Source organism: Acartia tonsa, chromosome 13, assembly GCF_053477335.1.
Source record: "Acartia tonsa isolate MP-2025a chromosome 13, ASM5347733v1, whole genome shotgun sequence".
NCBI lineage: Eukaryota > Metazoa > Arthropoda > Copepoda > Calanoida > Acartiidae > Acartia > Acartia tonsa.
In genome coordinates, this window is record NC_137272.1 from 24,971,728 (window position 1) to 24,998,378 (window position 26,651).

The 26,651-nt window shown below is 31.4% G+C and overlaps 3 protein-coding genes across 7 annotated transcripts; 2 read left to right on the plus strand and 1 right to left on the minus strand.

Annotated features, from left to right (window-relative positions):
• Positions 1-285: 285 nt before the first annotated feature.
• LOC145303897 (uncharacterized) lies at positions 286-3,150 on the minus strand. Its single transcript, XM_080145557.1, has 6 exons — positions 3,050-3,150; positions 2,021-2,148; positions 1,719-1,804; positions 1,170-1,312; positions 766-867; positions 286-445 (listed from the first exon to the last, which is right to left on the minus strand). The coding sequence occupies exons 1-6, from the start codon at positions 3,109-3,111 to the stop codon at positions 286-288; spliced, it is 681 nt and encodes a 226-aa protein (XP_080001683.1). The 5' UTR covers positions 3,112-3,150.
• A 13,233-nt stretch (positions 3,151-16,383) lies between these two features.
• On the plus strand, positions 16,384-22,376 carry LOC145335013 (uncharacterized). 2 transcript variants are annotated; one of them, XR_013885117.1, is made up of 6 exons: positions 16,384-17,920; positions 18,139-18,267; positions 18,463-18,656; positions 18,917-19,093; positions 19,467-19,942; positions 21,682-22,376. XR_013885117.1 is itself a non-coding variant. In XM_080180684.1 (5 exons), exons 1-5 carry the CDS (start codon positions 17,524-17,526, stop codon positions 19,782-19,784), a joined length of 1,215 nt encoding a protein of 404 aa, XP_080036810.1. In that variant the 5' UTR covers positions 16,384-17,523; the 3' UTR covers positions 19,785-20,437. The 2 variants fall into 2 exon arrangements, 1 of the variants encoding a protein (XP_080036810.1); XM_080180684.1 differs by lacking the exon at positions 21,682-22,376 and having other exon boundaries at positions 19,467-20,437.
• Positions 22,377-22,386: 10 nt separating this feature from the next.
• LOC145335014 (uncharacterized) lies at positions 22,387-24,727 on the plus strand. Of its 4 annotated transcripts, none has more exons than XM_080180686.1 (4): positions 22,387-22,929; positions 23,204-23,370; positions 23,744-23,914; positions 24,275-24,727. In XM_080180686.1, exons 1-4 carry the CDS (start codon positions 22,387-22,389, stop codon positions 24,480-24,482), a joined length of 1,089 nt encoding a protein of 362 aa, XP_080036812.1. In that variant the 3' UTR covers positions 24,483-24,727. The 4 variants fall into 4 exon arrangements, with proteins under 4 accessions (XP_080036812.1, XP_080036813.1, XP_080036811.1 ...); XM_080180687.1 differs by having other exon boundaries at positions 24,278-24,727; XM_080180685.1 differs by having other exon boundaries at positions 24,285-24,727.
• The last annotated feature ends 1,924 nt before the right edge of the window (positions 24,728-26,651 follow it).

The window sequence follows — 26,651 nt, forward strand, 5'->3', positions numbered from 1 at the left end:
TATTACAATATTAATACATAAAATTTCCCAATTACTAATATTTTCAATGCATTAAGTCAAGAATATGAAAATTGTGACTTCCTTAAAACAGATACAACTCAATGCTAAAAAACCAATAGGATAAAATTGCAATCAACCAGAACTTCAGAAAATCCAACAAAGTCAAGATTTGTTTATTTGAAAGATTTTAGAGTAAAAATACACAGTAAAAACTAAAATCCTTTTTAGGTAGAAATATTAAATACAGGTCTTTTATGATTCTTTTTAAGGTACTTAAAAGATCTTCTAAAAACTTGAATTTTCATGATAAATCCCTATTGAAGCAAAGATGTCACTAAGCTGAGAAGCCATATAGTAGCTGAACATGCCACCATTGGACACACCACTCTGGTGAACTGAACTCTCATCAAGACAGAAGTTCTCAGCAACCCAGTTTACCATAGCTCTGATTTAAATACATTTATTGTTTACAAATTTATCAAATAGTTAAAATTGCAACATCAAAAATCAGTGACTGCTAACATTTTTATAGGTGATATTGATTTTTCATCATTTAACAATGAAAAATTCCAGTCAAATATTGTGCAATTGAGGAGTTGGTTGCCTGTTAACAAAAATGTAATAAGTCAATATGCAGATAACATTAATCCTAGACATAGCAAGGAAATATCAATAAGAAAATCCGGAACCAGTTAATAATAGATTAATTTATAAGCATTATTAACAACACAGTATATGAAATAGATGAAGGTAAAAAATATATTCCTAGTGAAAGCAATGTCATCATGGCAAGATGTCCAGTCACAAGAGTTCTTGGAGTTGCAGTTGGGGCAGGAACTATAGCAGGTAATCTCTCCATATCTTTCTCTAGAATATTTTAAGCATAGACAACAGAGAATAGGATAAAAAAAAAATCCTGATACCATTATAATTTTGTAGATATTTTATAACTAAATAAATAGTAGCTAATTAATAATTATAGAATTCTGTACATTTGTTTATTTGTCAGTTTCAGCAACAATTTTATTCTTAATGTTGGTAAAAATGATTCATTGTGAGCTCTAATTTAGTCAAAGAAAAATTAAAAGTCAGCCATTGTATTCTTGGCTGAAGAAATTCAAAATAATTTCTATAGATTCCATAAATATATGAAACCTTAATTAAATTACCTGTCAGTATCACATGGAGGACCAAGAGGACCATCAGTTCTGGAACAGTTGAAGCTTCCCCAGCTACCACCCTCAGGATTATCACTCATACCATCAGGAGTTGCTACAAAGAATGGATCTCCTTCATCAGCTACTTCAACAAACTAGACGGTTGCTACATTTCATATGTTGTAAAGCTTTGAAATGAGAGATAAAAAATATGTAAATAATAAATTTTCTTGATATAAAACCTCATTATCTCTTGATTTAGAGATTTAGGCTTAATTAAAATGAGTTTTCCTTGGAGTCTTTTTCTTGCCATTGAGAACTTCCAGTCCATCCATGATAATCAAGTACCATGGGTACTGCTGAATCTTTATCATAACCTGAGTGCAAGCAAGTACTTTACTTTTATTGTTGAAATTATCAAACAAATATATTAAAATCCACTTATTTTTTAACTTTTACTAGTGTTGAAATATATGAACAACATTTAAATTTGTGAATATCTAAATCTTAATTAGAATTTGATGCGTTCTATTTCAATGATCAACATATGGATGAACAATCCTGAGAATCTCTTTCTTGAAAGTTGGCATCCCCACCCCAACCATGGTAATCCATAACCATAGGCACAGGTGAATTTATGTCATAACCTGTATTTATTAAAGTACTGTTATTAAAGAAATAATATTTTTTTTAAATTATACGTAATTTTGTATACATTGATTTGAACAAAATAAGCCAAAAAAAATAAGATTTAGAATGCATTTTCATTATTTCCAACGCTAACATGTTGATATTTGGAGGGAAAATCTAATTAGTTTAATACATAAGACGACATTTAGAATTATTAAAGTATGAGTACTTGCCCCAAGGAACATGAAGTCTGAATGTTCTGTCCACCATGCCCATGCCAGGATCATCTACCTGGATGGTGACATGGGTGGAGTGGCCAGGGTGATATCCATGGGGCAGTTTTGAACCACAACCCGCAGATCTAGACAAATGGTTTTATTGTATGATTAACATAATGTAAAAATTAAATTTAAACAGGGTAGTTATATTGTCATTAGTTATAATTATTTGTTTTGATAGTCGTATATGTAAGGGAAACTATTTTTTTTCTACTTTATAGTGTAGTTATAAATATCTTCCCTTCCGTTTTATCAATTAGATTTACAAAAAATAAAAATAAGATAAGAGTAAGGGTAAATCTCATGGATGTTTAATATGGGTCACAGGGTTAGGTTTTATACCAATTTTCGAGGTGGGATCGTGATTAATCAGAGTTATGGCTACTAGAAGAAAAAAATAACTCCCGTCTGGAACGGATAGCTTTTTCGTTAATTTAGGCATGTAAGAATTGTCCTATCGATTTCAAACTTTGCATGGTGTTTCCTGTAGTAGTTAGGTACGATTTAGAAAGCGTAGCAATTCTATAATCGTTACCAAAATGTCCGTACATCCATTTTTAACTTTTTTAACAACAAATTTTTATCAGATAAAATTATCCGATTGATATGATTTTTTAAATACTGATTCCTATGACAACAAAGTACAATGTTTTAAGCGAGGCATCTCTATAATCAAGTCCTAAAGACGTAAGTATGTCCTTAAACATTATCCTGTTTTTAAGCAGTTTTTCAACAAATTTACTTACAATTTTGATTCGACATTTATACATTTAAGTTCTGTTTTTTCAGTTCTGACACTCTACAAGTGTTAATGTTCGTTTGTTCTACCGTTTCAGAGGATCGCTTTTATTGATATTGTCATCCTTGTTTTTCTTCTCCTTGAAAGATTCTCCCTACCCTTCTACCTAGGGCAAAGCCCCTAGGGGCATAAAAGAGCAAGAGCAAAATATTATTACAGACTAAAGAAATAATTCAAAATCTTACCTTTTACCAAAAGCTCCACTAAAAAGCAGAGTTGTCGCGACTATGGCCGTTGAAAGAAACATTTTGACTCACAACCTTAATCTAAATTAATCAGCTTTTTATAAACAACCTTAGAGATAACATTATAAAAGGACTATCCTAGCATTTATAAATTTTCTGTAAAAAAAGTGTAATTTTACCGGGAAATTTATGTCATCACCGTAATTGTTATCACAATAAGAAATCTTTATTTTAAAGAGCTGACAGAGTTTAATATTTCTTTAAATTGCTTATTTTGTTACAAATTATGTTGTTACACAAAAAATAGTTTTTTTAGTCGCAATGGCACATCTGTCAACCCAATTTTTATAATCTGCAATTCACAACTGAACCCATAATCTTACTAATTAAGGACCAAAATATTAGAAAATCGCATCTGATAATAGTTCAGCTATGCAACCGTTTTTTAAATTTAGAATTGTATAAAAAAAGTTTTTAAATCGTATTGTCCTTTTTAATACAAATAAAAATATTTGCTTAATTATTTTTATGTTTGTTTTTTATTTTTTGTATCAAATTAATTTTCTAGCAAACTCAATTTGTATTCTTAATACAATTACTAAATGTCACATGTATCTAAAGGCCAAAGAAGGCGGGGGATGATACCTTTCAACACCATTTATTTTACTCTTTGTAGTAATATGTAATATTAAGATTAGTGGTCATATGAATCTACACAAGAAATTGCATTGATTCGAAAAAGAACACACTTTTCACGTAGAAATTTGAATAACTAAGGAGTATTACAAACAAACCGACGACGGACCAAGTGAATTATAGAGTAGATGCTAATCCTAATGTATCACATAGATCCAGGGATGGTTTTAGGCTATTCTATTTTTATATATAAGTCTGGGATGGCTATTTTTCTTCTACCTTCTACTCCTTTGAAGACAGACCCCGCTAGATGCTAGGGGCTCAGCCGCTAGTATCTGATAAAAGAATTCACCCATTCATCTTTATTAACAGCAGAGAAAAACACTAATTTTATATCTAAACTTAATGTCTACCATGACATTCCATATAAACTTACGAAAGACATTAACTAAAGAGTAGATGTACATTAATGAACAGACATTCAAAATTATAGGAAACCTTAGTACTAGGTATATAAAAAGATATTTAAGCCATGAATCTAAAGGGATAAGGAAATGGCCGATAAATTGACGTACATACTACTGAATGGAGATACACTAAAATTTAATAAAAGTCCCCAAAGTTGTTAAGCTAACGATTAAGAAACATTGATATAAAACTTTATGGACTAGTGTAATAAAAAGGCCATTGTCTCCTCCACATCCCTGATTTACAGCATTCACTTGTAGAACATTGATTTCTAGGACGATTAGGCAAGCTTATAAGCTAATCATGTCTAATCCAAGTGTAAAATGTTTGTCATTATTAAGCTTTGCATATTTAGGTAATTTTGTGACATATTTTTTAAATTTTTTTTTTGATATTTAATGCACTTCTTAAACTTTTATGTTTAAATTTATTAAATTAAATCAATAAATTTCACAAGAACAAAAAAACATAAAAAGGGAAAACCTAGAATATTTAGAAAAGAACAGTAAAACTAAAAAAAATTAATGTTACTTGACTATTTCAGTTGTATTAAGAAAATGTCAAGCCAGAATTGAAATACAAATTTGCTTGTATTTTTATAACGATACTATTTATGCTACTAACGGACTGACCAGAATTTTGCTACGTTTTTGAAAATATGATAAGATTGTTTATTTGTTTTTCCTATGTTTACCTATTTGATATTAACCAAATTAAAGAGAAACTCATCTAACTCTTTTTTTTGTAAATCAAGAAGAAAAGTAAATTTAATAATAACAAATTAAAGTTTGGATATTTTTTAGATTTAATTTACATTTTTAATTTAAAGAAAAATAAGATAATATTTCATAACCCCATTCTCTTTAAGAGTTTTCATTGAAACGGATTCTTTCAACTTTTGAAATTTTAAATTTGTATAAAATTACTGATAAGATATTGTTATTTGTTGTTTTGTTTATATATGGCTGAGATTCTAAATAACTAAATTTTACAAACTTTATGTTTATAGCTCAAAACCATCCTTGGATAAATTCGATATTTCCTTCAAACTTGAACTAATTTGAGCCATTTTTATGAGATCTTATTGGATAAACTTTAACCTACTTAAGTGCTATGTTGTTAAATGTTTGATAAATCATTGTAATAATACAAACGATTGTAAAGGTTGTAAAGCAATATGTACAACAAAAATGTACAGGAGAAATTTTAACTGAATGAGTTTTAGGCTGTTTTATTGGAATGAAAGACCTGAAACAAAAATAAATAAAAATTTTCCAAAGTTTAACTTATCAGCTTTACATAGGAGTTAATTATACATATATGATAAGAGTTAATAATTTTTCCGTACTGTTAGGAAAATTATGCCATGGCATGTGATAAATTTTAACTTGCTTTGTTTTCCTTTTTTTTTTGTTTTAACTTGTTTGCATAAGTAAATACTTTATAATACGAACAATTGTTTCCAAAGTACACAGATGTAAAAATTTTACAGGTTTTTAAAGTTATTAGTAATTTGGTGTTGTTATCTAACTTATACTCTGAAAGCTTTAACTCTAAAATTACTCTAGTAGCATATACTCTAAGAGCGTTACATACTTAACGCTTTATAGACAGAAATTACTTACATACAGACAGACAAAGTAAGGGATTTTAAGCTTTACAGAACACGCTTTGCCACATAAAAGTGTAGTATGCTGATATGTATTTGGAAGTCTGAGTTGTTCATGGTAATGAGTTGCACTTATTTTGACTTTTCCCCTGCTCTTAATATATATTTTCATCAAGCCTCTGTCAAAGCAGCATTTTCATCAAAGCCTCTGTCAAAGCAACATCTTCTAGCTAGATAATAACATACCCAAAAAATGGATGTGCTGAGTGTTAAGCCACAGTTGCGGATATTAGCCATAATAATATATCGTCTCGGCATAACCCTGTGCACACCATTGTATTCAACAACTTATAATAATTATGGTAAATTCACTGAGTGAAAAAGTCTTTGATACTTCCCAGCTATTTATTGAAATATATTTCGGTGGACATTGCACCCTCTTCAGTCTTGAGTTTAGTTGGATGATAAAAGTAAAATATAAACAATATTTATTTTATTTATGATAATCTACTCAACATATTTGTCAGTATATACCATTTGTAACCAGGGATTTATGTGTGTGTGTGTGTGTGATTGTGTGTGTATGTGTGTTTGTGTGTGCGTGTGTGTGTGTATGTGTGTTTGTGTGACATATTGAATTGATCACTTGGTGCACGTCTTGTCAGATTTTAATTAGAGTTGTCACTCCCAGAGTCGCGCTCATCCACACTGAGTAACAATTATAAGAATTGATGATTCCAGTAACATTTAGATACAACTATATCATCGTTACCAGAAAGTACCAGAAAACATGTTAATTTTCAAAAAAAAAAATTTACAATAACGTTTGAATATAATTATCCTATTGTATTGATTTTTATAAGTATGATTCCGGCCTAGGACAGCAAGGACTAATGTAATAAGCTATGCATCTCTATAACTTTACCTATAATTTTGATCTTAATTATAAATCTTTTGCATTTTTATAAAGTTCTTACACACTACAAGTTTTATTGTTCTTTAGTCCGACTGTCACATTTTAAAACTGTATCCTTTTTTCTTTTGTTTGTCGGAAATTAAGTCTTCATAAAATTTTTGTGAGCTACAAAGAAATAGTAGGTCTTCAATGCATAGATATTTCTACACAGTATTTTTTATAATCTTAGAACACCATATATTTATGTCCCTACACTAGTGAAATTTTAACATTCGGATGCCAGGAATAAGATATAACCAACAAGCGAAATAAATCTATAATAATTTTTAGGGGGCAGATGTAAAGGTCATTAATTCTACTATGTGTTGACCCCCAACGACAGCTGAAAATACGTTTCGTGATGAAATAGGTTTCGTGATTTTTTTTCGAATTAATTTCGTTGTAGGTATAAGCTATTCCTCTATGTCACAATAGTTGAATAGTTTGTCTGCTTAATACCATGAAAAAAATATTGGGAGGTATATACAGAGGTGGATTCTTAAAAAAAAATTGCCCCACTTTTCGGTTAGTGGGCCAAAATTGTTTTCAAGAAAAATCCTCCAAAATCACATTAAAAATCTACAAAAATTAAATAAAATCATAGAAGGTTTATTTACATAAGATTTTATTAAATTTTTGTAGATTTTTAATGTGATTTTGGAGGATTTTTCTCGAGAACAATTTTTCCCCACTAACCGATTTTTTAAAGAATCCACCTCAGGTATTGTCAACTCTAGTCTGTGTTATTCTGTGTAGAGGTGCCACACACAGAGAAAATTTTGTGTGTGTGTGTGTGTGTGTGCACTATAGTGCAGGGGATAATCTCATAATTCTAGTATTATTACACAGACACACACAATAATATGCACATAATTTAGTTGATACCTACTTAATAATCTTATTAATTTGGCTACGAATGATTATTTACCTATTATTTCATAGATTTTTATTTAAAAATTATGATTAGTACAAATTATTTGAAATCATGAAATTTACCTTTTTTCTCCTTCTACACATAAAACTTATACTTCTATCGATCTGAGTCTTTTTGGGAGACATCCTTAATAGAACTTGTAATCATTGATTTGGTCCGTTTTCAAATCTCTTTCAGTATCATTGATATTTTTCAGGGTAAAATCACGAAACCTTTACTGAAATAATCTTTTAAAACATAATTCAAATTTAATAAAAAAAAAATTCAAAAGAGTTAATTTCTTTTCTTGATCTAAAGGAATTATTTTATAAAAGAATTAAGTAAAAGTCAATATAATTCTAAAAAAAATCTACTGTTTTAGAGTTATTATAAAACAAAAGTTTTGTGATAAAGAATATCAAAGATGAAGGGTGTGCAAAAAAAATTTTGGACATTTTACCACCAAGCTCCTAGATTATTTGAAGCGCAGGAACTATTCTTATATTTCCAAAAACTATATTTCATAGCGGTTCTAACAGTATGCTTAACACTTTTATACTACAAACACAGACCAACAATTTGATTTTTTTAAAAGTACGCACTTCTTTTTGCACATATCTAATATTTAATGATATACTCGGAAGTCAAGTTTTAAGTCAGTTAGGTCATTTTAACACACAGCTCCCTAACTCTACGTTGCACAGGAACCGTTCTTATTTTTGCAAAAACTAGAGTCCATAGCGGTTCTAACCAGGGAGTAAGGGAGGGGACAATGGGCAATTAATTCAATTTAAGAGTTTTTGAAGAAAGACCATGAAAACCAGAATAATCCCGAAAATATGGTGGAAATTGTAAAGTGATTGTTGATTAAATCTAGAAAACCATAAACTAAGAAAAAAGTTCCAAGAAAAAAAGCAATCATTTGAAAATAAGATTACCAGTATTACAGACTGACATAACCATTCTGTAATTAATTACTAGAAATATCTCCCTGGATCTCTTCAGATGACAGGGAAAGAGAAAAGAGATTTGGGGGCAAGTGATGTGAACACGGAAAAAAGGGGCAGGCAGGCGTGTAGCTGGATGGGCAAGTATATGACCCGCACGTCTTCCTGCCCCTTTTTATACTGTTTATTTCCCCCACCTCCCTTCTCCATTTCCCTTTCTCGTCTACTTTTAAAAATGAGGTGGGGATGAAGGGAGTGAAATATAGTATGGGAGGGGGGCCGTGTATTTATATTTGAACTACTCTCTGTCTGCAAAACTATATATATTCAAAACTAACATAGCGAGTAACGGCATTTCTTGCGCAAGTCCCCAAACTCAGTCAGAAACTGCTAAATTCTTGCACATTCCCTTTAAGCCAGTCCCCAAAGTCTGAGACTCCTAAAAATTGAATATTCGATCCATTGTCCCCTCCCTTACTCCCTGGGTTCTAACGGTATGCGTTCAGTTCAGTTCAGGCGCGTCTCTCTTTTGGACCATGTAGTCCAGAGAATACGGCCACCTTGTTCCTCTATGATGTTTGCGTAGTATTTATCTACTATTAACACAAGCCGCTCAATTAGAATTTTTTACCTAATCAATCCTCCCCCCCAAAAATAGCGTTAAACCTGATGTGAACAATCCAAAGCTTTCCATATCTTTTACAATACATATTTGATTTAACACCTTAAATTATGTTTAAATTTGACTTCTTACTTTCAATGAAACAGTTTTTTCTTTTTTTCTGTGTTGAAAAAAATACGTTTACACAAAAAAGGAAGTAATTATATGGTTTTAAAATATGTCTAAAATATTCTTATGTACATCCAACAAAAAAGACCTGTTTAAAGCTTGTCTCTTATAGCACAGGATTGTAATTGTTGCGCTACTTATTGACATTATCATGCTTAAAAAGAGTAAAAATCTTAATTGAATATTTTTAGCAAAGTTGTTAAAATAGCTGGTTTTGAATTGTTTCGTGTGCACATCCCAAGAATTGTATGAGCTCCCTGTTCAGCTCATACATCAACATTCTGTCAACTAAATCTGGTTCACTTTTGCCGGCGCTAGGAAAAACAACAATCTCCAAATAATTATAAAATTGTGATTTTGTCAGAGGTTTAAATTTAACATTATTTTGATCAAGATATTTTAAACTCATATATTTAAACAACAACCAAATCTTTGTAAAACATTTGCAGAAAAATGGAGATAAGGCTTTAAAAATCATAGGACGTAGGTTGTTTCATATGCTTCATATACAAATTAATAGATAAAAAAGGAGATTGTATTATTACCAATTGTAATTTTACCAGCCACCCATTTTGCGAACATTATGGCAATGATTGAAAACTTGTAATTTTTATATATTTCATATTGTATTATGTTATATTAGTGTACAATAAAAACTTTATTGATAAAAATATTTGACTAAATTTTCTCTAAATATTAATAAAATTGTCAAAAGGTGTTTATCAAAACTGCAAACTTGACTATTTATTAATAAATTTTTGCTAAATAAAAAATTAAAGCTTTTCTAAACTATGTGTATTGTGTAAGTCCTTTACACTTTCAATTTAAATATGGTAACCTATGTTTGTAAGAAGAAAAGTCAATATTTTAGAGGGGATGGTTTGTTATGAAAATAGATATAGAATATACGTGGATATTATGACAGGGGAAAAATTGACATTAATTTAGGTTGCTAAAATGAGCGACATCCAGTAGGAGAGAAGGGGATTGTGTAAAGGGGGTGTATGGGGGAATCCATATCTCAGCCAGCTTCAAGTTTCACTTTATTAGAGTTCACGATAATCTGGTGTACGATACATGAAATAATAAATCCATTGCAGTTATAAAAACTCTTTAATTAAACGACTTATTCTGAAAGTCGTTACTATGCAAAGTTATGATTTGCTCTGCTTAAAAGGCAATGAATTGCGCCCCTATTTAAATATTGGTTTAACGCATTTTTAATGTCTCTAGTATAACACCTTGAATATTTTAATTTTTGGAAAAACTTGTTTCTATAAACTGCATGGGTTACCTAATAATGGTTATGGAAATTATAACTTCAGTGTAACTTAACCTAGCCTAAAATGCTTCGTCAATGTAACTTAACCTCACCTAAAATAAGCATCGAAAATACGTTTTTTTATTCTTAAACAGTTTGTTTGTAGTCAAGATGGAATATGAGGGAAACCGCAGGATAACTTCGAATTTATATATCAAAGCAAACACTAAATAACTCAATTTTTGCAAGTCTAAAATTTTGCTAACTTAAAAAATGCGCGTAATACTAGAACACTTAGTAATCGATCATGCACAAAATATATATTTCAATAAGAAACTGTTCACGCCTTTTCTTCCAGAATTTATGGACATTTTTGAGTAGAGCTGCTACTCTATGTGTTGACTTCACAAATTTCTGTACGTCAACGAAGGTTTATAGAAAGAAGGGCACATATAATTTTAAAGAAAACTTATTTACATCTCTTTATAGCTATTAGAAATAATAAAAACTTTACGAGTGTGTAGTGATAATGACTAACAATTTTACCAGGTTCAACTCATTACCTTGCACTTTTATTACTTTCTGGCAAAGGTCATGCAATCAAAGTGTAAAATATCTGTTGGATGAAACAAAATCTACTATCCTACGATGGGCACAACCCATAACAAGAGATGGTACTCTCGGGTTCTCTAGATGATGTCTTAAATCGGAGGAGAACCCCAGTCCCAGTGAAGTAATTAACTAGATTCAACAAAAAGAATTATTTTAGGTATTATAATCGTCCTTGTATTTTAGATTTATATGTATGTAACAATTTTGATGCTATTGATCTATCATTTCTGTCATAATCTATCATTTAATATTTATGTTATTTGGTCAAATATGAAATGAAAAATCAGTACATTTAGGTCTTTTATTTGTGAAAACTAAAAGATAGGGGCGCGTAATAAAGGTGTGAGAAAGAGAGAAAGAGAGAAAGATAGATAGATAGATAGAGAGAGAGAGAGAGAGAGAGAGAGAGAGAGAGAGAGAGAAAGAAAGAGAGAGAGAGTGAGAAAGAGAGAGATTGCGAGAGTGAAAGAGATAGCTTGGATTTGAAATTATAAGTTCACATATTTTGTATTAAAGCGTTCTTGTTATTCTAATTAATAATTCTTGAATTTGGAATCTTGAAGAAATTAAGAAATTTTATTTCAAATATTAGGCTAAAAAATTAATTGATATCAGGGTTGCCGTGCTGGGCTTATATTTTTTAGAACATGCCAGTTTTTTTCTATAATGAGAGTTTGTCCGTCCTTACGTAACTGGAGGCTATTAGCGTTAATTTAGGCATATTTAGAATTGTCCTTACAAATTAGTAGTTGGCATGATAATCCCTGTAGAAACGATTTAGAAAGTTTAGCGACCATTTTGACAACAAAGTTCAATATCAGGTGTAGTATCTCTATAAGCAAGTCCTAGAAATGTAAGTATGTCCTTAAATAATATCCTGTATTGGGCACCTCTTTATTGAGACCATTTTGCAACAAATTAAAAAAATTTTTAAGAGTTATAAATTGAATTTTTGCTTTTTAAGTTCTGACTCTCTACAATTGTCAATGTTCGTTTGTACTACTACATTTCATTTATGAATGTTGTCATGTTGTTTTATCTTTCTCCACACAACACCTAAAACAGGTATCAAAAGCCCTTGATAGGTCAAAGATCGAAAAGCATTTCTATGTTTAGAGTTTATAATGTTAGCTATTAGGTATAATTATAGATTTAAGCTGTCTTATCGAGCAGATTTAGCTTTGTTATTTAAATCAGTAATATAAGAAATCTTTTCATGTGATAGATTTTGCTCTAAGTCCAACTATCCTTTGGATTAAAACTGTTCTGAAAAAAAAATTTCTGGAAAATGTAATAAATATTACCAATGTGAAAATAAATAAAATCATATGATTTTTTATATTTTTTGTTGGCCCTGAGGTGGGAAAATAATTTAATATTTTTTTATTATCTACTATACAAAACTTATTTATGGGAACCCTGAAGCAAAGTTGTTTGAGAAGATTAGATATGGAGATTAGGTCCACATTTTTATAACAGCCACCACACAAAATTTAATTAAGAACTCATTAACTTTTACGTTGTGCACACAAAGTTGCTAAAATATCTTCAATTAAAACAATGAAATTGTGCCTGAATAAAGGTGGATTCTTAAAAGGATTTATGTTTGATATTTTACTTAAATACTTGGCTTAATTATTCAACAATTAAGCTTAGGCTTGCCCTTAGAAAATGAAAAGGACATATAAAGTATAGTCAACACAATGATGTGTCAAATACCAAATAAGAACTGCGGAGTAGCTTATTGCAAATACAATTGCTATGGTTTATATTTGCAAACATAACAAATACTTTGCATCTTTTACTTTAACTGATAACATTGTATGGTAAGAGGTATTTTATATCCCAAAGCATTTTCCAAATTCTTAAATGTATCTAAAGTGCTATTAACACGGACATACATAAAGTAGTAAGAATTATTTGGTATGTCTGTTATAATCTCGCAAACCACAGAATAGATTGAGTTTTATTTATTGTGGATAAGCTAAGGTTCTGTTTTGGTTTTGGACTATCTTATTTTCGATTGGGATGGTATTATTTGCTACATAAAGAGCCTCTAATTGATGGAGTTGCAACCGCTAGTAATGCAATAAAGTAGCTGCGAAACTGAATAAGTTCTAGTTCTTGGCAATTTGGAAGAAACATAAACTTTTACATATTTAATAAATCAGACAAAAGAGAAGAGATAGGTTCGCGAGAGGGGGGGGGGGGGCAGGGGCAATTCTTTTAATCTTTAGTTCAAAGTTTCTCTGATTTGGGAATAATTAGTAAAATAATTAAGGAAAAGAGTTTTCAACCAAAAGTTAATTTTCTTAAGAAGCAACTCTTTGATAATATTTTTTTTACTAATAATATTCTTTTAAACTTTGACGTCGTTATTGTACTAGCATAAATAAAAATCATTAAAAAGAAATTATTAAGATACTGCTAATCATCGGTTTTGATAACATTAATATAAGTTTGTCAATATTTAACGTTATCATTAGGTTAATTTGATTTTACAACAGCATGTCGATAATATGAATTCTATGGTTTATGTAAATTTACCTTTTACTTAATTGGGGAAGGATTCGGGGCTATAGCACTTACACATCCAGCAAATTTACAGTTGATGTATTTTTGGCAAAATGTTTTCTTCCTTTTTCTCATGCCATAAATACATCCAACACTGGCAAATATACATCTAGATTAATTTACGTGAATATTTATTTACAATTAATTAGATTTTGTACAGTATGTATAGGTTTGACATTTTTTCTACAAAACATCAATACATTCGCGCAGGTGGGCAAACTATTGCTATATAATATGATAATTTATATATTTATTGTTAGTTCATTGTTTTTTTTATAGTGAGTATTTTCATTATATATGTAGCGAAGCTACTTTGTAAAAAATATCTAATTAGAATAAAATAAGCAGATATAGGATATATGATCGAGTATTTTTATCATATATGTATAGAAGCTTATTAAAAAAGAAAATATTTAATTGGAATAAAATAAGATTTAGTCTTTATTATCAAATTTAATGAACATAAAATGTCTTGTAATTACACACCCTCAACTTCTATCACAACTGGCCAACTTTAACAAAATCTGTGTAGATGCTACATTTTCTCCAAGCCCAAAATTGTTTAGCCAAGTTTTAGTCATTTTGGGCCAAATGTAATTTATCCAGAAGGGAGGGTAAATTGGTTGTTTTATTTACATGTATATAAATTTATTGGCCATTATCTTATCCCTTTAAATCCCTGAAACTCACTTTGTTCGTTTTTTTTTTGTAGAAATAACTTATTCCCAAATACAAGACACAACAATCCATCACATAATGCTTTTAATTTTAACCTGACACATATATTATAATTTAAATCTGTATAATGCTTTTTATTTTAACCTGACAAATATATTATAACTCTAATAATATACAAGTGTGTTGTTTTCTTATTATTTTACATTAAATTTCTATGGATGTGTAAATGCCAGTGTCAGATGTATTTTTGACATATGTATAAAAATATTGGATGTATTTTTGCCAGTGTTGGATGTATTTATGGCATGAGAATCGATTTTACTGTCAAATATACAGTAAAAATTCAGTTTGTCATAAATACATCCATTGCACTGGCGGAAACACATCCACTGTAAATTTGCTGGATGTGTAAATGGCAGTCCCCCAAGGATTCTTCTCCGATTTTAAGTGATCATCTAGAGAAGCCAAAAGCATCATCTGCTTGTAATGGGATGCAATACCCTAACACCCACAAAGGATATTATTAGGTTCAGTAATATCCAACAGACAACCAACCTCTTGGTTGCACAGCCTTTGAAAAGTATTAACCCTACATGATAATGAGGGGCACCTGTTTATGGGCCAAGGCATTCCCTCTATACTAACTATTTATGTCGCGCACATATAAAAACAGTAGTAGGAACCAGTTATACCGTCTTTAGTTATGACGCGGTGTCGGGCTGAGATTCGAACCTATTACCTCCCTGATGACGAGCGGAGACGCTACGCGTTGAGCTACGGTCACGGGTATGGTTTGAATGACTTAATACAATTGGATGTTTTTTCAACTATTTGGTGTTTGATTATAATAATTATATCGATATAATTTTAGTTACTATTATAATGGCTAATTTGTCTGATTTCTACTTTGGTATTTTGACCAATATTAAGACATATTTCCAATACAACACTACTCTAATAATCATTTTTTACCCGTAGTTATCAGCTTTTGGTACAATCAAATACCTGGATCTAATCGTTTTTAATTTACTTTATCAAAAAGTTTATCCTTCTTTAGATTAAACAAGAATAAAGATTTTATAAGAAACACAGATTTATCTGTTAGATAGAAATAATTCTAATTAATTTTTTTTACAGCAAAGCTTTCTATAATCAGGGTAGGTTCGTCATACGTCCGTAAAGGTTAGCTGTTAACGTTAATTTAGGCATGTTGCAATTGTCCTATCGATTTCAAACTTGGCATGATGATTCCTGTAGTAGTTCGATACGATTTAGAAAGCATAGCAACTTCATAACCGTTATTAGAAAGTCCTTACGTTCATTTTAAATATGTTGTTTTTTAACTTTTTTTATTTTTTAAACACGTGAAGAAAACTATTTTGCTCCAATTCTTGCGAATATTGAGATAAAGTTGTTTGGAAACTTCATTTTTTTTTTTAATGCTGCGCTGCTTATGGACTTTTTTTGTTCTTTTTTAATTTTTTTATTGAAATATATAAATCTTTTTATGCATTGTATGTTGGCCATTTTTTGTTGAATTAATGAGGAATATTGATATTATTTTATTGATCGATTGCTGAAATTACATCACGGAGCATTCTCGAAAATTTGCGCGTCGCACGTTTTTATAGCCTGCCGGCACACGAGTTGAAATCTCCTAAAACTTACTTTGATACAAAACGTTTTTCATATTTTCATTCGTTTTCATTACACCGATAGAGCTAGTACTCTCTCTTACATCGCTTTTTAATACGTTTTCAACAGTAAGTTTTAGTTTTTAGTGTATTATATATATGTTTTTTCAACGTATTTTTTCATTTACTATTTTCAGTTGGGGATTTTATTTGCATTTGGGGATTATTCAAGAGAATTTAAATAGTAAATGGAGATTGGTTCCTAAATACTTATCGAATTCTTCGAATTTTCCCAATATTAAAACTCTTTTAGCTTATTTTCGACGGATTCTTTAGTGATTTATGGAATATCGATCGATAAAAAATATTAATTGTAGCATAAGGAAACGAAATAAGACGTTTTTAATGGAATAACATGAAGTTACAAAATGGCCATTTTTTGTTGAATTAATGAGGAATATTGATATTATTTTATTGATCGATTGCTGAAATTACATCACGGAGCATTCTCGAAAATTTGCGCGTCGCACGTTTTTATAGCCTGCCGGCACACGAGTTGAAATCTCCTAAAACTTACTTTAATACAAAACGTTTTTCATATTTTCATTCGTTTTCATTACACCGATAGAGCTAGTACTCTCTCTTACATCGCTTTTTAATACGTTTTCACCCACCCTCCCTAACCCTTTAGTTATTATTAGAAATTTTTTATTTTTCTGCTTTCTTAATTCCGGTATTTTTATATTAATATTGTTTTTTCTAAACTGACATACTTACCTATTCATGTCTCTAACATTTTTTCAGATCAACGTTTTTTATCATGACACCATTCGAGTTCTATAAACTCAGGAGTGTTAAGTCATTCCATGCTCAAAATATAGTTGCCTATAAGCAGATTTTAGGCTTAAACCTGCATTATTTTGTCGTTTATCAAAGTAAAACTGATAAACATTTAGTAGTTAGAGAGTTGATTAATCGTGCATCTTGTTATAAAGAACAATTAGAAGAAATTAACCATACTTTAGATGACGATTTTTTCGCCGCAAAATCTGTTTATGATAATTTTGGCCAGTTTTTTAAAGATTTCGAAGCAGAATGTCGCAACACCTTGTCACTTCTTGATTAAATTAAATTACTAAATTTTTCTTTTTCTTTCTTATTACAAACAATTCTTATTTTTCTTTCAATTAATGTTTCACCACTATTTTCTTGAAATAAGTTAAAATTTCTTTCCTTTTTCAATTTTTCTTTTCTTGCAAAATACTGAATTGTTAAAAATTACAGCATGTTTTTTATTTGTTATTATTTTTGCATGAAATTTTTCGAGGATGTTTCTTTAATTTAACGTTATTGTTAAATTTTTTCTTTAAATTTAAATTTCCTCTTCAGACCTAAAAATGCCTGTTCCTACAGGGCATTCACACAACTCCTCAGATGAGGATAATAATCCCCCCCCCCCCGCATCCACAGTGGTTCCAACCACAAATTTGGCTAGATCCTATTCAGCCCCAGTCAATACCTCAGCTCCCTCGTCGGTTGTAGCTCCAGGTCCGTCATCGGTCGCACAAACTATTATTCCCCAGGATCCTAAAGATCCCTTGGGGTTAAACAACCTTCCCCCAGCGGGCTCATATTTGCCGGGGATAGGTTTTGTGCCACAAATTAATCAGCCTCCGAAAATGACAGCGCGACCTCAAGAGTCTGCAGCTCCAGCGCGACCTTCAGTGTCAGCAGCTCCACATATTGAATCTGAGAAAGTTAAGATGCCTGTCAGACATGCTTCAGTGTCTTCAGGTAAAATTTCATGCTTAGTTCTCATGATTTTGATTCATTGATTTAGAAATTGAAGTTCATATGAATTTTGTCTTCTTAACAAATTTTTTTACCTTTCCAAACATTTTTCTTTCTCAAACTTTTTTAATTTTCCCCCCCCCCCCCTCTTTTTTATTCTTTCTTTTTTACTACCTTACACCTTTTTCCATTTTATTCTTTTTAAATCTTTTTATTTTTAGATGATTTTTCCCCTAAACGTAAGAAGTCAAAAAAGAAGAAACGCTACTCTAGTAGTTCCTCTTCTACCAGTTCTTTCTCGTCATCGTCGAGTTCTTCGGAATCAGATGAACCTAAAAGGAAAAGAAAAGGTACTTTTTTCAATACTTAAAAGGAAATCCTTTCTTTCTCTCATGTATGACCTATTTGAAAAATTTCCGATATTATTACAGAAATTTATTTTGGTTCAATTATTTGAAAGACAAATTTCTTGTTTTCTATGAACACCGATTGAATATTTGACGTTATTCTTCGGATTATTATGCTTTCATACATTCTTTCTTTAGGAAAGAAGAAGAAAAAGAAGAAGAGCAAGAAGCACTCTTCCGATTCCGACAGTAGCAGCCAACTAGTAGGCGGCCGAAAAGCTAGACGTCGCCTCCGGCGAGCAGCTGAAATACTGTCAGACCCACCTGCTTGGATTGGCATGACGACAGCAGACATACATGCCGAACGGGAACGCCTCTTCGAACATTTAAACGTAAGAAAAACATTTTTTGAAAAATTTTTTGGTCAAACATATATTTTTTAATATATGTAGGGGTTATTTAGTCTATTTAAACAAAAAAAGGGCAGTTATCTTGGGTTAAGGGCATTTTCTTTTCTACATTTCTTTACAAAAATTTTTTCTCTTTTCCACATTTAAGTATTTTTCGCTATCTCAAATATTAAGTTTTTGTTTATCTTTTTTCAAATTTGAAATTCCTTTCTTGGAAATCTCACAATAGTTTTTCTATTAAGTCTTTGGATGAAAAGAATGACGTCTCTCTCACATTTTTAAAATGTGTCTTAAGAGACACCTGCCGTTCGAAGAATTATGTCGAGGATGCTGCGAAGCGTCTTGTGGCGCTGAAAGCCCCCAAGAACTTGTTATATGACCTACAGCAGTCGCTGCAAGCCTGCTATCAAGCAATAAAGGCAAGAAATTCATAAAATTTTTCTTCCTTTTCGTTTTGTAATAACTAAACCTATGCCAATTCTAGTTTTCTTTATTTCTTACGTACAAATTCGATCAATAAGAATCGTTTTTTATTTATGACATTTATTTTTTTTCAAATGTGCTTTTTTAATGAAGACGTGCAAACATTTGATTAACACCAGTTTTATTAGCTCCCGCACCACAGAAAAAAGGTTCATAAGATTATTCTGTGACATTTGCATTATTTTTCAGTTCATTTAAGTTGCATTATTTTTATCTACAGGAAAGATAATTCCTACGACACATTTCTTTTCATTGAGCTAAAGATTAACATATCTTTTCTAAATTATAAAGATTTTCATTTTTATCTAGATAGCTGAAAGCTCCATCGGGTATATCGAACTGGCTTTTTCGAAAAACATCGGCCACGCCAACCGGGTGGCGCTAGCAGGTAACAGACGCTACCTCACCACCCAGCAGCAACGGATCTCGGATTCCCTGCCGGACTTTCGAGGGGACTATAGCAGAGGAGCACGTGGCGGCTTCTCTAACGGCCGGTTTAACTCAAATGGAGGCTCAAACCCTAGGGGTAGAGGATCTCGAGGACGAGGTCGAGGATCTCTTCGCTGTCACGGATGTAACGGCGAAGGTCATAAAGTCGAAGACTGTCCTTCCGCCAACTCCAAATAATGAGTCCACCCCGCTTTACGCTATTCAAGATTTAAACCTACAGATACCTACCTCAGACATTCCAAATTTTCATATCGCTTCTCTAAAAAATTTTTGTTTCACAGAAGATTATGACCATTATAAACGTTTATATGATATTCAATCGGATTTTTTATCTAGTTATTCGCCAGCTTATTCGATTCATTCACTTACAGCAATTAATTTCTATAAAAATATTCTCCATGCACCATCTTTTGTTTTGCAAATACTTACCTTTGGATATCAACCAGGTAGATTATTGAGAATAATTCTTTTCACATTTTATTTCTTATATGAAATTGTTCCAAAAAATTTTTTTTGTTTTCTTTTTACAATTATTCTCCATAATCTATCTTTTTTAAGTTTTTACATCTCCAGTGTTACCGTATTTCGAGAAGAACAACAATAGCGCTGTCCGCAATCCAGAATTTGTCCGTCAAGAGATTCAATCTTTGCTAGACAAAGGTATTATTGCTCAAATCGATCATCAGCCTTATTGTTGTTCACCTCTTACGGTAGCTAGCAGAACATGTAGTTTAACTAACACAACTAAACTCAGGAAATTTTTCGACACATAAATATTATCCTAAATTTCTTTTTCAAATTTTTTTGATTCCCCTCTTTTTCTACCCCCCCTTTTTATATAATATTCTTTTCGTTTTCAATTCTTTTCCCTCCCTCTCAAATATTTTTTATTTGTTCAAATTCAAATTTTTTAAAAAAATTCTTTCATTTTTTCACCCCTTTTTTAATTTTTTCGAAATATTTCCTGCTTTTAGATTGTGCATCGACTTATCTCGCCACATTAATCTACTTCTCCAGCCAGAGAACGTCTCTTTAAATGATATTAAGACAGTGCTGCCTCGCATTTCTCAGGATGTATTTTTTACATCTTGGGATTTGCGGGGCATGTACCATCAAGTACATCTACATCCTGCCGTTACTGAACTTTTTGGTTTTTGTTATAAAAATGCTGATAATTCCTATTCTTTTTACAAATATTTGAGGCTTCCCTTCGGGGTTGCCTCAGCCGTATTTCTAGTTGATGCCTTGATACGCCCAGTTAAACATTTTTGTCACCGTCACAATATAGACGTGAGTGTCTATATTGATGACGGCCTGACTGTCGAAGTAAATTATTTTAAATGTCTTCTTAGTACTCACTTTGTCCTATCAGTTTTACTATGTGCAGGTTGGCATTTTCAACTTTCTAAATGTCAACTAGAACCTGTTCGTCGTATACAATATTTAGGTTTTATTCTTGATAGTAGTAAAATGATAATTTCTTTGCCCATTGTTAAAATTCAGAAAGTTTTATTTCTTCTTGATAAAATTTTAGCTGCTTTTGATTCTAACGATCCTGTAGATGTTACTATGTTAGCCTCCTTTCTAGGCAAATTATGTCATGCATATTTTAGTCATGGAGATTTTATTCGCGTCGTGGCAAGAAACTCTAATCATGCCCTTGGTGTTTACACCTCACAGTATGGCTGGAAAGGAGCTTTGTTTGTCAATGCAGATATGTTTCAAGAGCTGTCCCTCTGTAAAGAACATTTTGTTTCTTTAAACGGGCAACCAATTCGTACTGAATCCAAAACAATAGAAGTTTTTTCCCCCCATCAAACATCTTTCTTGATTGACAACATTGATCCTAATGATTTAAATAAACATTGTAATATTTTTGTGTCAGACGCTTCTGACCACTCAGCCTTTTCATTTAAAGCTGGAGACTGTAAGATTATCTCTGATTATTTATTTACTCCACAAGAGGCTGAATTATCTTCAGGCCATAGAGAACTTTTAAGTATAGTTAAAGCTTTTGAACATTATAGCAATTATTTCGCCACCCTTAAAGGACAGCTGGTTATTTGGATAACAGATAGCATGTGCCTTTACTCTTTTTTGCGTATTGGAAGCCGTAATTTAGTTATTCAAAAATTATTAATTCAATTAAAAATTCTAGAATTCCAATACGCAATTCGTATTATACCTAAATGGATGCCCCGAGACAGTTCACTTATTACTTTAGCAGATTTAGGCTCTAAGCTTTTTAAATCCTCAAATGAATTTGGGATTAGTTCTAATGATTTTCAATTTCTTCAAAATTATTTTTCTATCCAAATTTCCATTGACTGTTTCGCAACATCTAAGAATTGTAAAGTAGAGAAATTCATTTCCCCCTTCCCACAACTAAATTGTTTTGATATTGATTTTTTCACAGTTTCCCTGACCAGTTCAGAATGCTACTACATCCACCCACCGATTTCTCTCCTTTCTCGTGTTTTTAATAAATTAAAATTATATGAGGATATAACAGCAGTGGTAGTTTTGCCCTTATGGCCGACATACCCTTTCTGGAATTGTATTGTTAAAGGATCTTATTTTAATTCTTTTGTAAAAAATTTTTTGCTCTGGGATCCTTACTACATTGCTTCTACGCCAAATAATCTTTTCAATGGTCATAAGACGTTTAAAACTCTCGCTTTATTGATTCATACCGGTAAAGACTATGCCATTCCTTTACCACAATTTTAATCAATATGTTTTTTAATGAATTGTACAAAATTTTTTCAGCATTTTTACAATGAGAACGTCTTTCAAACATTCCACTGTAAATTACCATAAGTTTAATGCTCAGTTACAAACCTTTAAAGACAATAGACCTCTAGAAAAAAGAGGCCCTCTGTATTTTCCGTCAGTTTTAGAGAAATACAACCTTTCCGAAAAAAGGAAACGTCATATAAAATTGACAGCGTCTTCTAGAACTAAGTCCACGCAGCTACTCCACAATCGTACATTACGCCGTTTTGAAATATTTTGCGAAAACAGAAATAAATCTCTGTTAAATTTTTCAAAAAAGGATTTAGCCGCCTACATTGAATACTTAGAGGATTCCGCAGCTAAAAAATCCGCCGTAGTCGGATTGGCAGGCGCAATAGATTTTTTAGCCAGTGCTTTAGATATGAAATCCCCTTGGACCCCCCAAATTGAAAGAATGTATCAGGGAATCACGAGAAGAGCCTCTGCAGAACAGCCTTTGACCAAAAAAGCGCCTAAACTGCCCATACAGTACTTGACTTTGGCCATCGACAAGCACGTGACACCTTTTCTAAAGAATCCAGATCAGGTAATTTGTTTATATGAATCAATAAATCCTTTTTCAAATAATTTTGATTCATACTTATTACTTAGCTATTTTTAAGTTGTCGGATCAAACTACATTAAATATTACGGAATTTTTTACGTCTTTCTAATATTCACATTGATCTCTAATAGAAAGCTTATTTCTTAAAAATTCGAATTTAGTTTTTTTTGGGCCAACTATTTTAGGACAAGGAGTTTTCTCCGCTTTTGTATTTTCTTTTAATATTATTTTCTAATAGAAACTTTGTTTTCTTAAGATTCCAATCGTGACCCTCCGAGCAATCGTGGCCCAGCACCTTCAGTACAGCTTGTGCGCACGCATATCTGACCTGTTAAGATTAAGAGCCTGTGATCTAGCGGTTACCACACTAGGAGACACGCCAGCCATGAGCGTAACCTTCAGATCCTCTAAGACTGACCCTAGGTACTTATTTTTAACAAGAAAATCTTTCTTCAATTCTTTCTCAAAAACTTTTTTTCCCAGAAATTTTTTCAAATATCATACGACATTCTTTTCTATCTATTTTTACTTAATATTTAAATTGGAAATTACATTATAATTGCAAAATAATTTCTAATTCTTATTAAAAATTCTTTCAAAGATTTTCAATGTCTTAGTTTAAAATGTTTTAAATTACAAATAATTTTCTTAACCAATACCTATTTTTTCTACTGTAAAATTGTTAAAGAAAATTCCAGAAAATCTTTTTTCAAATTTATTATGCATTCTTCAACTCTGCATTTCATCTAGAATAGCGTTCGTTTTTTACACAAAAACATAAACATTATTTTTCTAGATTTGAGGGCTCCACCAGTTACGTGATCTTCAATGGATCAGAATATTGTCTTTATTCTCTACTGGTCCTGTATTACAATAGGCTCCGGTTGTATTCATCAGATACTTCCTGTCTGGATACGAGCTATCTGCTGCCCCGTACAGGGAATGGTACCACTTCGAAATCTTCTAGGCGAGTTTTTAAGCATAATATACTCACACATTTTTCTTTTTTAAGTTGTCACAAAATTTTATTGGTAATTATATTTTTTTAGAATCCTAGTCGCGGATGGACGTTACGCCATTTCAGCTTCCACCTTAATGAAGGATGTAAACTTAATTTATAGTAACTTAGGACTTAAACATAAAATTACATCTAAATCTGCTAAAAGCTTAGGAGTGTCATCTGCCTTTCGATTAGGTATGAGCGATGATCATATCCGAGTCTTAGGCAGATGGCGCTCCATAGCTACAGCTCAACATTATCGAGCTATCGATGACACAACGCTTATTGAGATTTTCTCCAAGATTATGCTAAAATCCTCGAGCACAGCAGTCCCCAGGTCTTTAGCAGCCCTTACAGACCAAGCCTCCAATTCCATCGCTTCACGGACGACTCCCTCTTGGTCCTCAGCCCATTCAGCACCCCTGAACCGCGCTCTTATCTTCCAAATTTTGTTAGCTTCGGGCTATCTAGACCCCCAAGGATGCCCTCTCAACAACGATGGTTATCCCCTCCCTCAAGACGTTCCGGAGGTTAGAGCTAACGGTGAAGATCTTCTAGCCATCGAATCTTCTCAAACCTTCATAGTAACTCTGCCGAACTAAGTTATTATGCATTTGTATTATTTTTATTTATGCTTTTAAATTTTGAAGATCTTCTAGCCATCGAGTCTTCTCAAACCTTCATAGTAACTCTGCCGAATTAAGTTATTATGCATTTGTATTATTTCTATTTATGCTTTTCAATTTTTTAAAAAAATGCTTAAATAAAACTGAAATTTTTAAATTGCATATTAGTTCTTTTCTCAGTATTTTTTCAGATTACTTAAAATGTTTTCTTTTTAAGAAAAAAGAATTTTTTAATAACTACCTACCATAAAATTTTTCGATTTCGAATTGGTTTTATTTATCCGATTATTCTCACGAATTTCTTCGTTTCATTTCGATTGGTTCCTAAATACTTATCGAATTCTTCGAATTTTCCCAATATTAAAACTCTTTTAGCTTATTTTCGACGGATTCTTTAGTGATTTATGGAATATCGATCGATAAAAAATATTAATTGTAGCATAAGGAAACGAAATAAGACGTTTTTAATGGAATAACATGAAGTTACAAAATTGAAATTATTGATTTTTATTATGTTTTTCATTAAAGTTAAATGGTTCGTAGCTAATTTTGTGTCAAAATACTATAGGAAGATTATTTTATAGGGTGTGTACGTTTATATCACTTTTTTATCGTACTGAACAACTTTCGGACAATTCAAATGATTTAAGAAAATAATATTGCACTTGCTAATTGGGCTTGCCAACTTTTTTGCTTTTTTGAAAATTGTTACGATTTAATTATTCAAGTGAAATTTGTTTGAATAGACAGTTACACCCTCAAAATATGTATATATGTAGGTATATATGTAGTTTAAATAGTTAAAAAATTATGTAAATTCGTATTTAAAGGAATTCCTTTTTTGAAATGATCAAAGTTGGTACAATTTTAAAAATTTAATTATTTTTTCGAGGCCCTTTTTTGAAGGTTGACATATTAAAGCCTTTAACATAATTTTTCAATGCAGCCGTCTAGAAATATTTTACATTAATATAAAAACTACTCTTTATAACAGAGGATTCTGTACTATTCCACGTTATTTTGACTGTCCTATAAAGCTTGAGTTGTCCGTAAAAACGCATATATCATCCTATATGATACTAATACTAATATGTGACTAAAAAATAAGAATGGAAGGGGCGGAATTTTATTAATTTTTTTCTCTATTCATTTTTTATAAGTATAGTAACTCTATAACTAGGGTCTGTCTGTCTGTTCTACTTATTTGTATTTGCATTCAGAATCAGGGATATTAAGAGATGAGATAAATTCATTTACATCGCCAATTGTGATAAACCCATCAGTAGATTAAATCATTGGTTGAAAAGTTTAGGATCTACTGGTTTGAAACAAACCAATCAAAATTAGGTAACCGCAGTCTGTGAGCCAAAAACGAGAGATGTATAAAACTTTGGATACTAGTGTAATTTTCACTCACTGATAAAGAAAACAATACAATTTATCTGTATTTTAATTATTTACAAAGCATATACCTTCAGTCATAATTGTTATTTTTATTTTTATCAGACAACTGATAAAAAGCAAGGCTGGATGCGCCTGCAAATGCCGAGTCCAGAAAAAAATTTTCCCCCTTTAAACTGACCAAAACTAAAATATAATAATTTAAATATTGTATTTATAATCCTAACAACAAAGTTGTAACATAAGTTTGTATAAATCCTCAAACATATCAGTGGACTAAAACCTTCACTTCCCCTCCTCCAACCTATTGTGGTCCAAATTTTTTCTTCAGTTACTATATTTAATAACCCGACCTAACCTAACTTTAAAAAGACGCGAAATTAGTTTTCTTTATATTCATTAGATCTTTTCATGAAAATACCCTTTTTCGAATTTCAATCTTCTGCTAACCTAAAAAGTTACTTTAGGGGCCTAGAAATATATGTACAAAATTTCAGCTCTCTATCTCTACTGGCGACCTAGCGCCAGGCATGTAAAATATCAACAGATAACGGTAGCACGGCGATTTTAACAATATCTCAGTAATGTGCAGGTTTTCAGCTCTTCTGCATATTTCAATTTAAACACATAAGGCCAAAGATATTATATCCAAAAAATCTTTTGTCCAAGTCTACTCT

Coding starts and splice junctions, on each gene's coding strand:
- LOC145335014 (XM_080180685.1), top strand. CDS start 22,387: ATGAGAACGTCTTTCAAACATTCCACTGTAAATTACCATAAGTTTAAT. Junction 23,371..23,743: donor TCCTCTAAGACTGACCCTAG/GTACTTATTTTT, acceptor TTATTTTTCTAG/ATTTGAGGGCTCCACCAGTT. Junction 23,915..24,284: donor ACCACTTCGAAATCTTCTAG/GCGAGTTTTTAA, acceptor AGCAGTCCCCAG/GTCTTTAGCAGCCCTTACAG.
- LOC145303897 (XM_080145557.1), bottom strand. CDS start 3,111: ATGTTTCTTTCAACGGCCATAGTCGCGACAACTCTGCTTTTTAGTGGA. Junction 2,149..3,049: donor AGTGGAGCTTTTGGTAAAAG/GTAAGATTTTGA, acceptor CCATTTGTCTAG/ATCTGCGGGTTGTGGTTCAA. Junction 1,313..1,718: donor TTCAAGAAAGAGATTCTCAG/GATTGTTCATCC, acceptor GCAACCGTCTAG/TTTGTTGAAGTAGCTGATGA.
- LOC145335013 (XM_080180684.1), top strand. CDS start 17,524: ATGCCTGTTCCTACAGGGCATTCACACAACTCCTCAGATGAGGATAAT. Junction 17,921..18,138: donor ACATGCTTCAGTGTCTTCAG/GTAAAATTTCAT, acceptor TTTTATTTTTAG/ATGATTTTTCCCCTAAACGT. Junction 19,094..19,466: donor CCTGCTATCAAGCAATAAAG/GCAAGAAATTCA, acceptor ATTTTTATCTAG/ATAGCTGAAAGCTCCATCGG.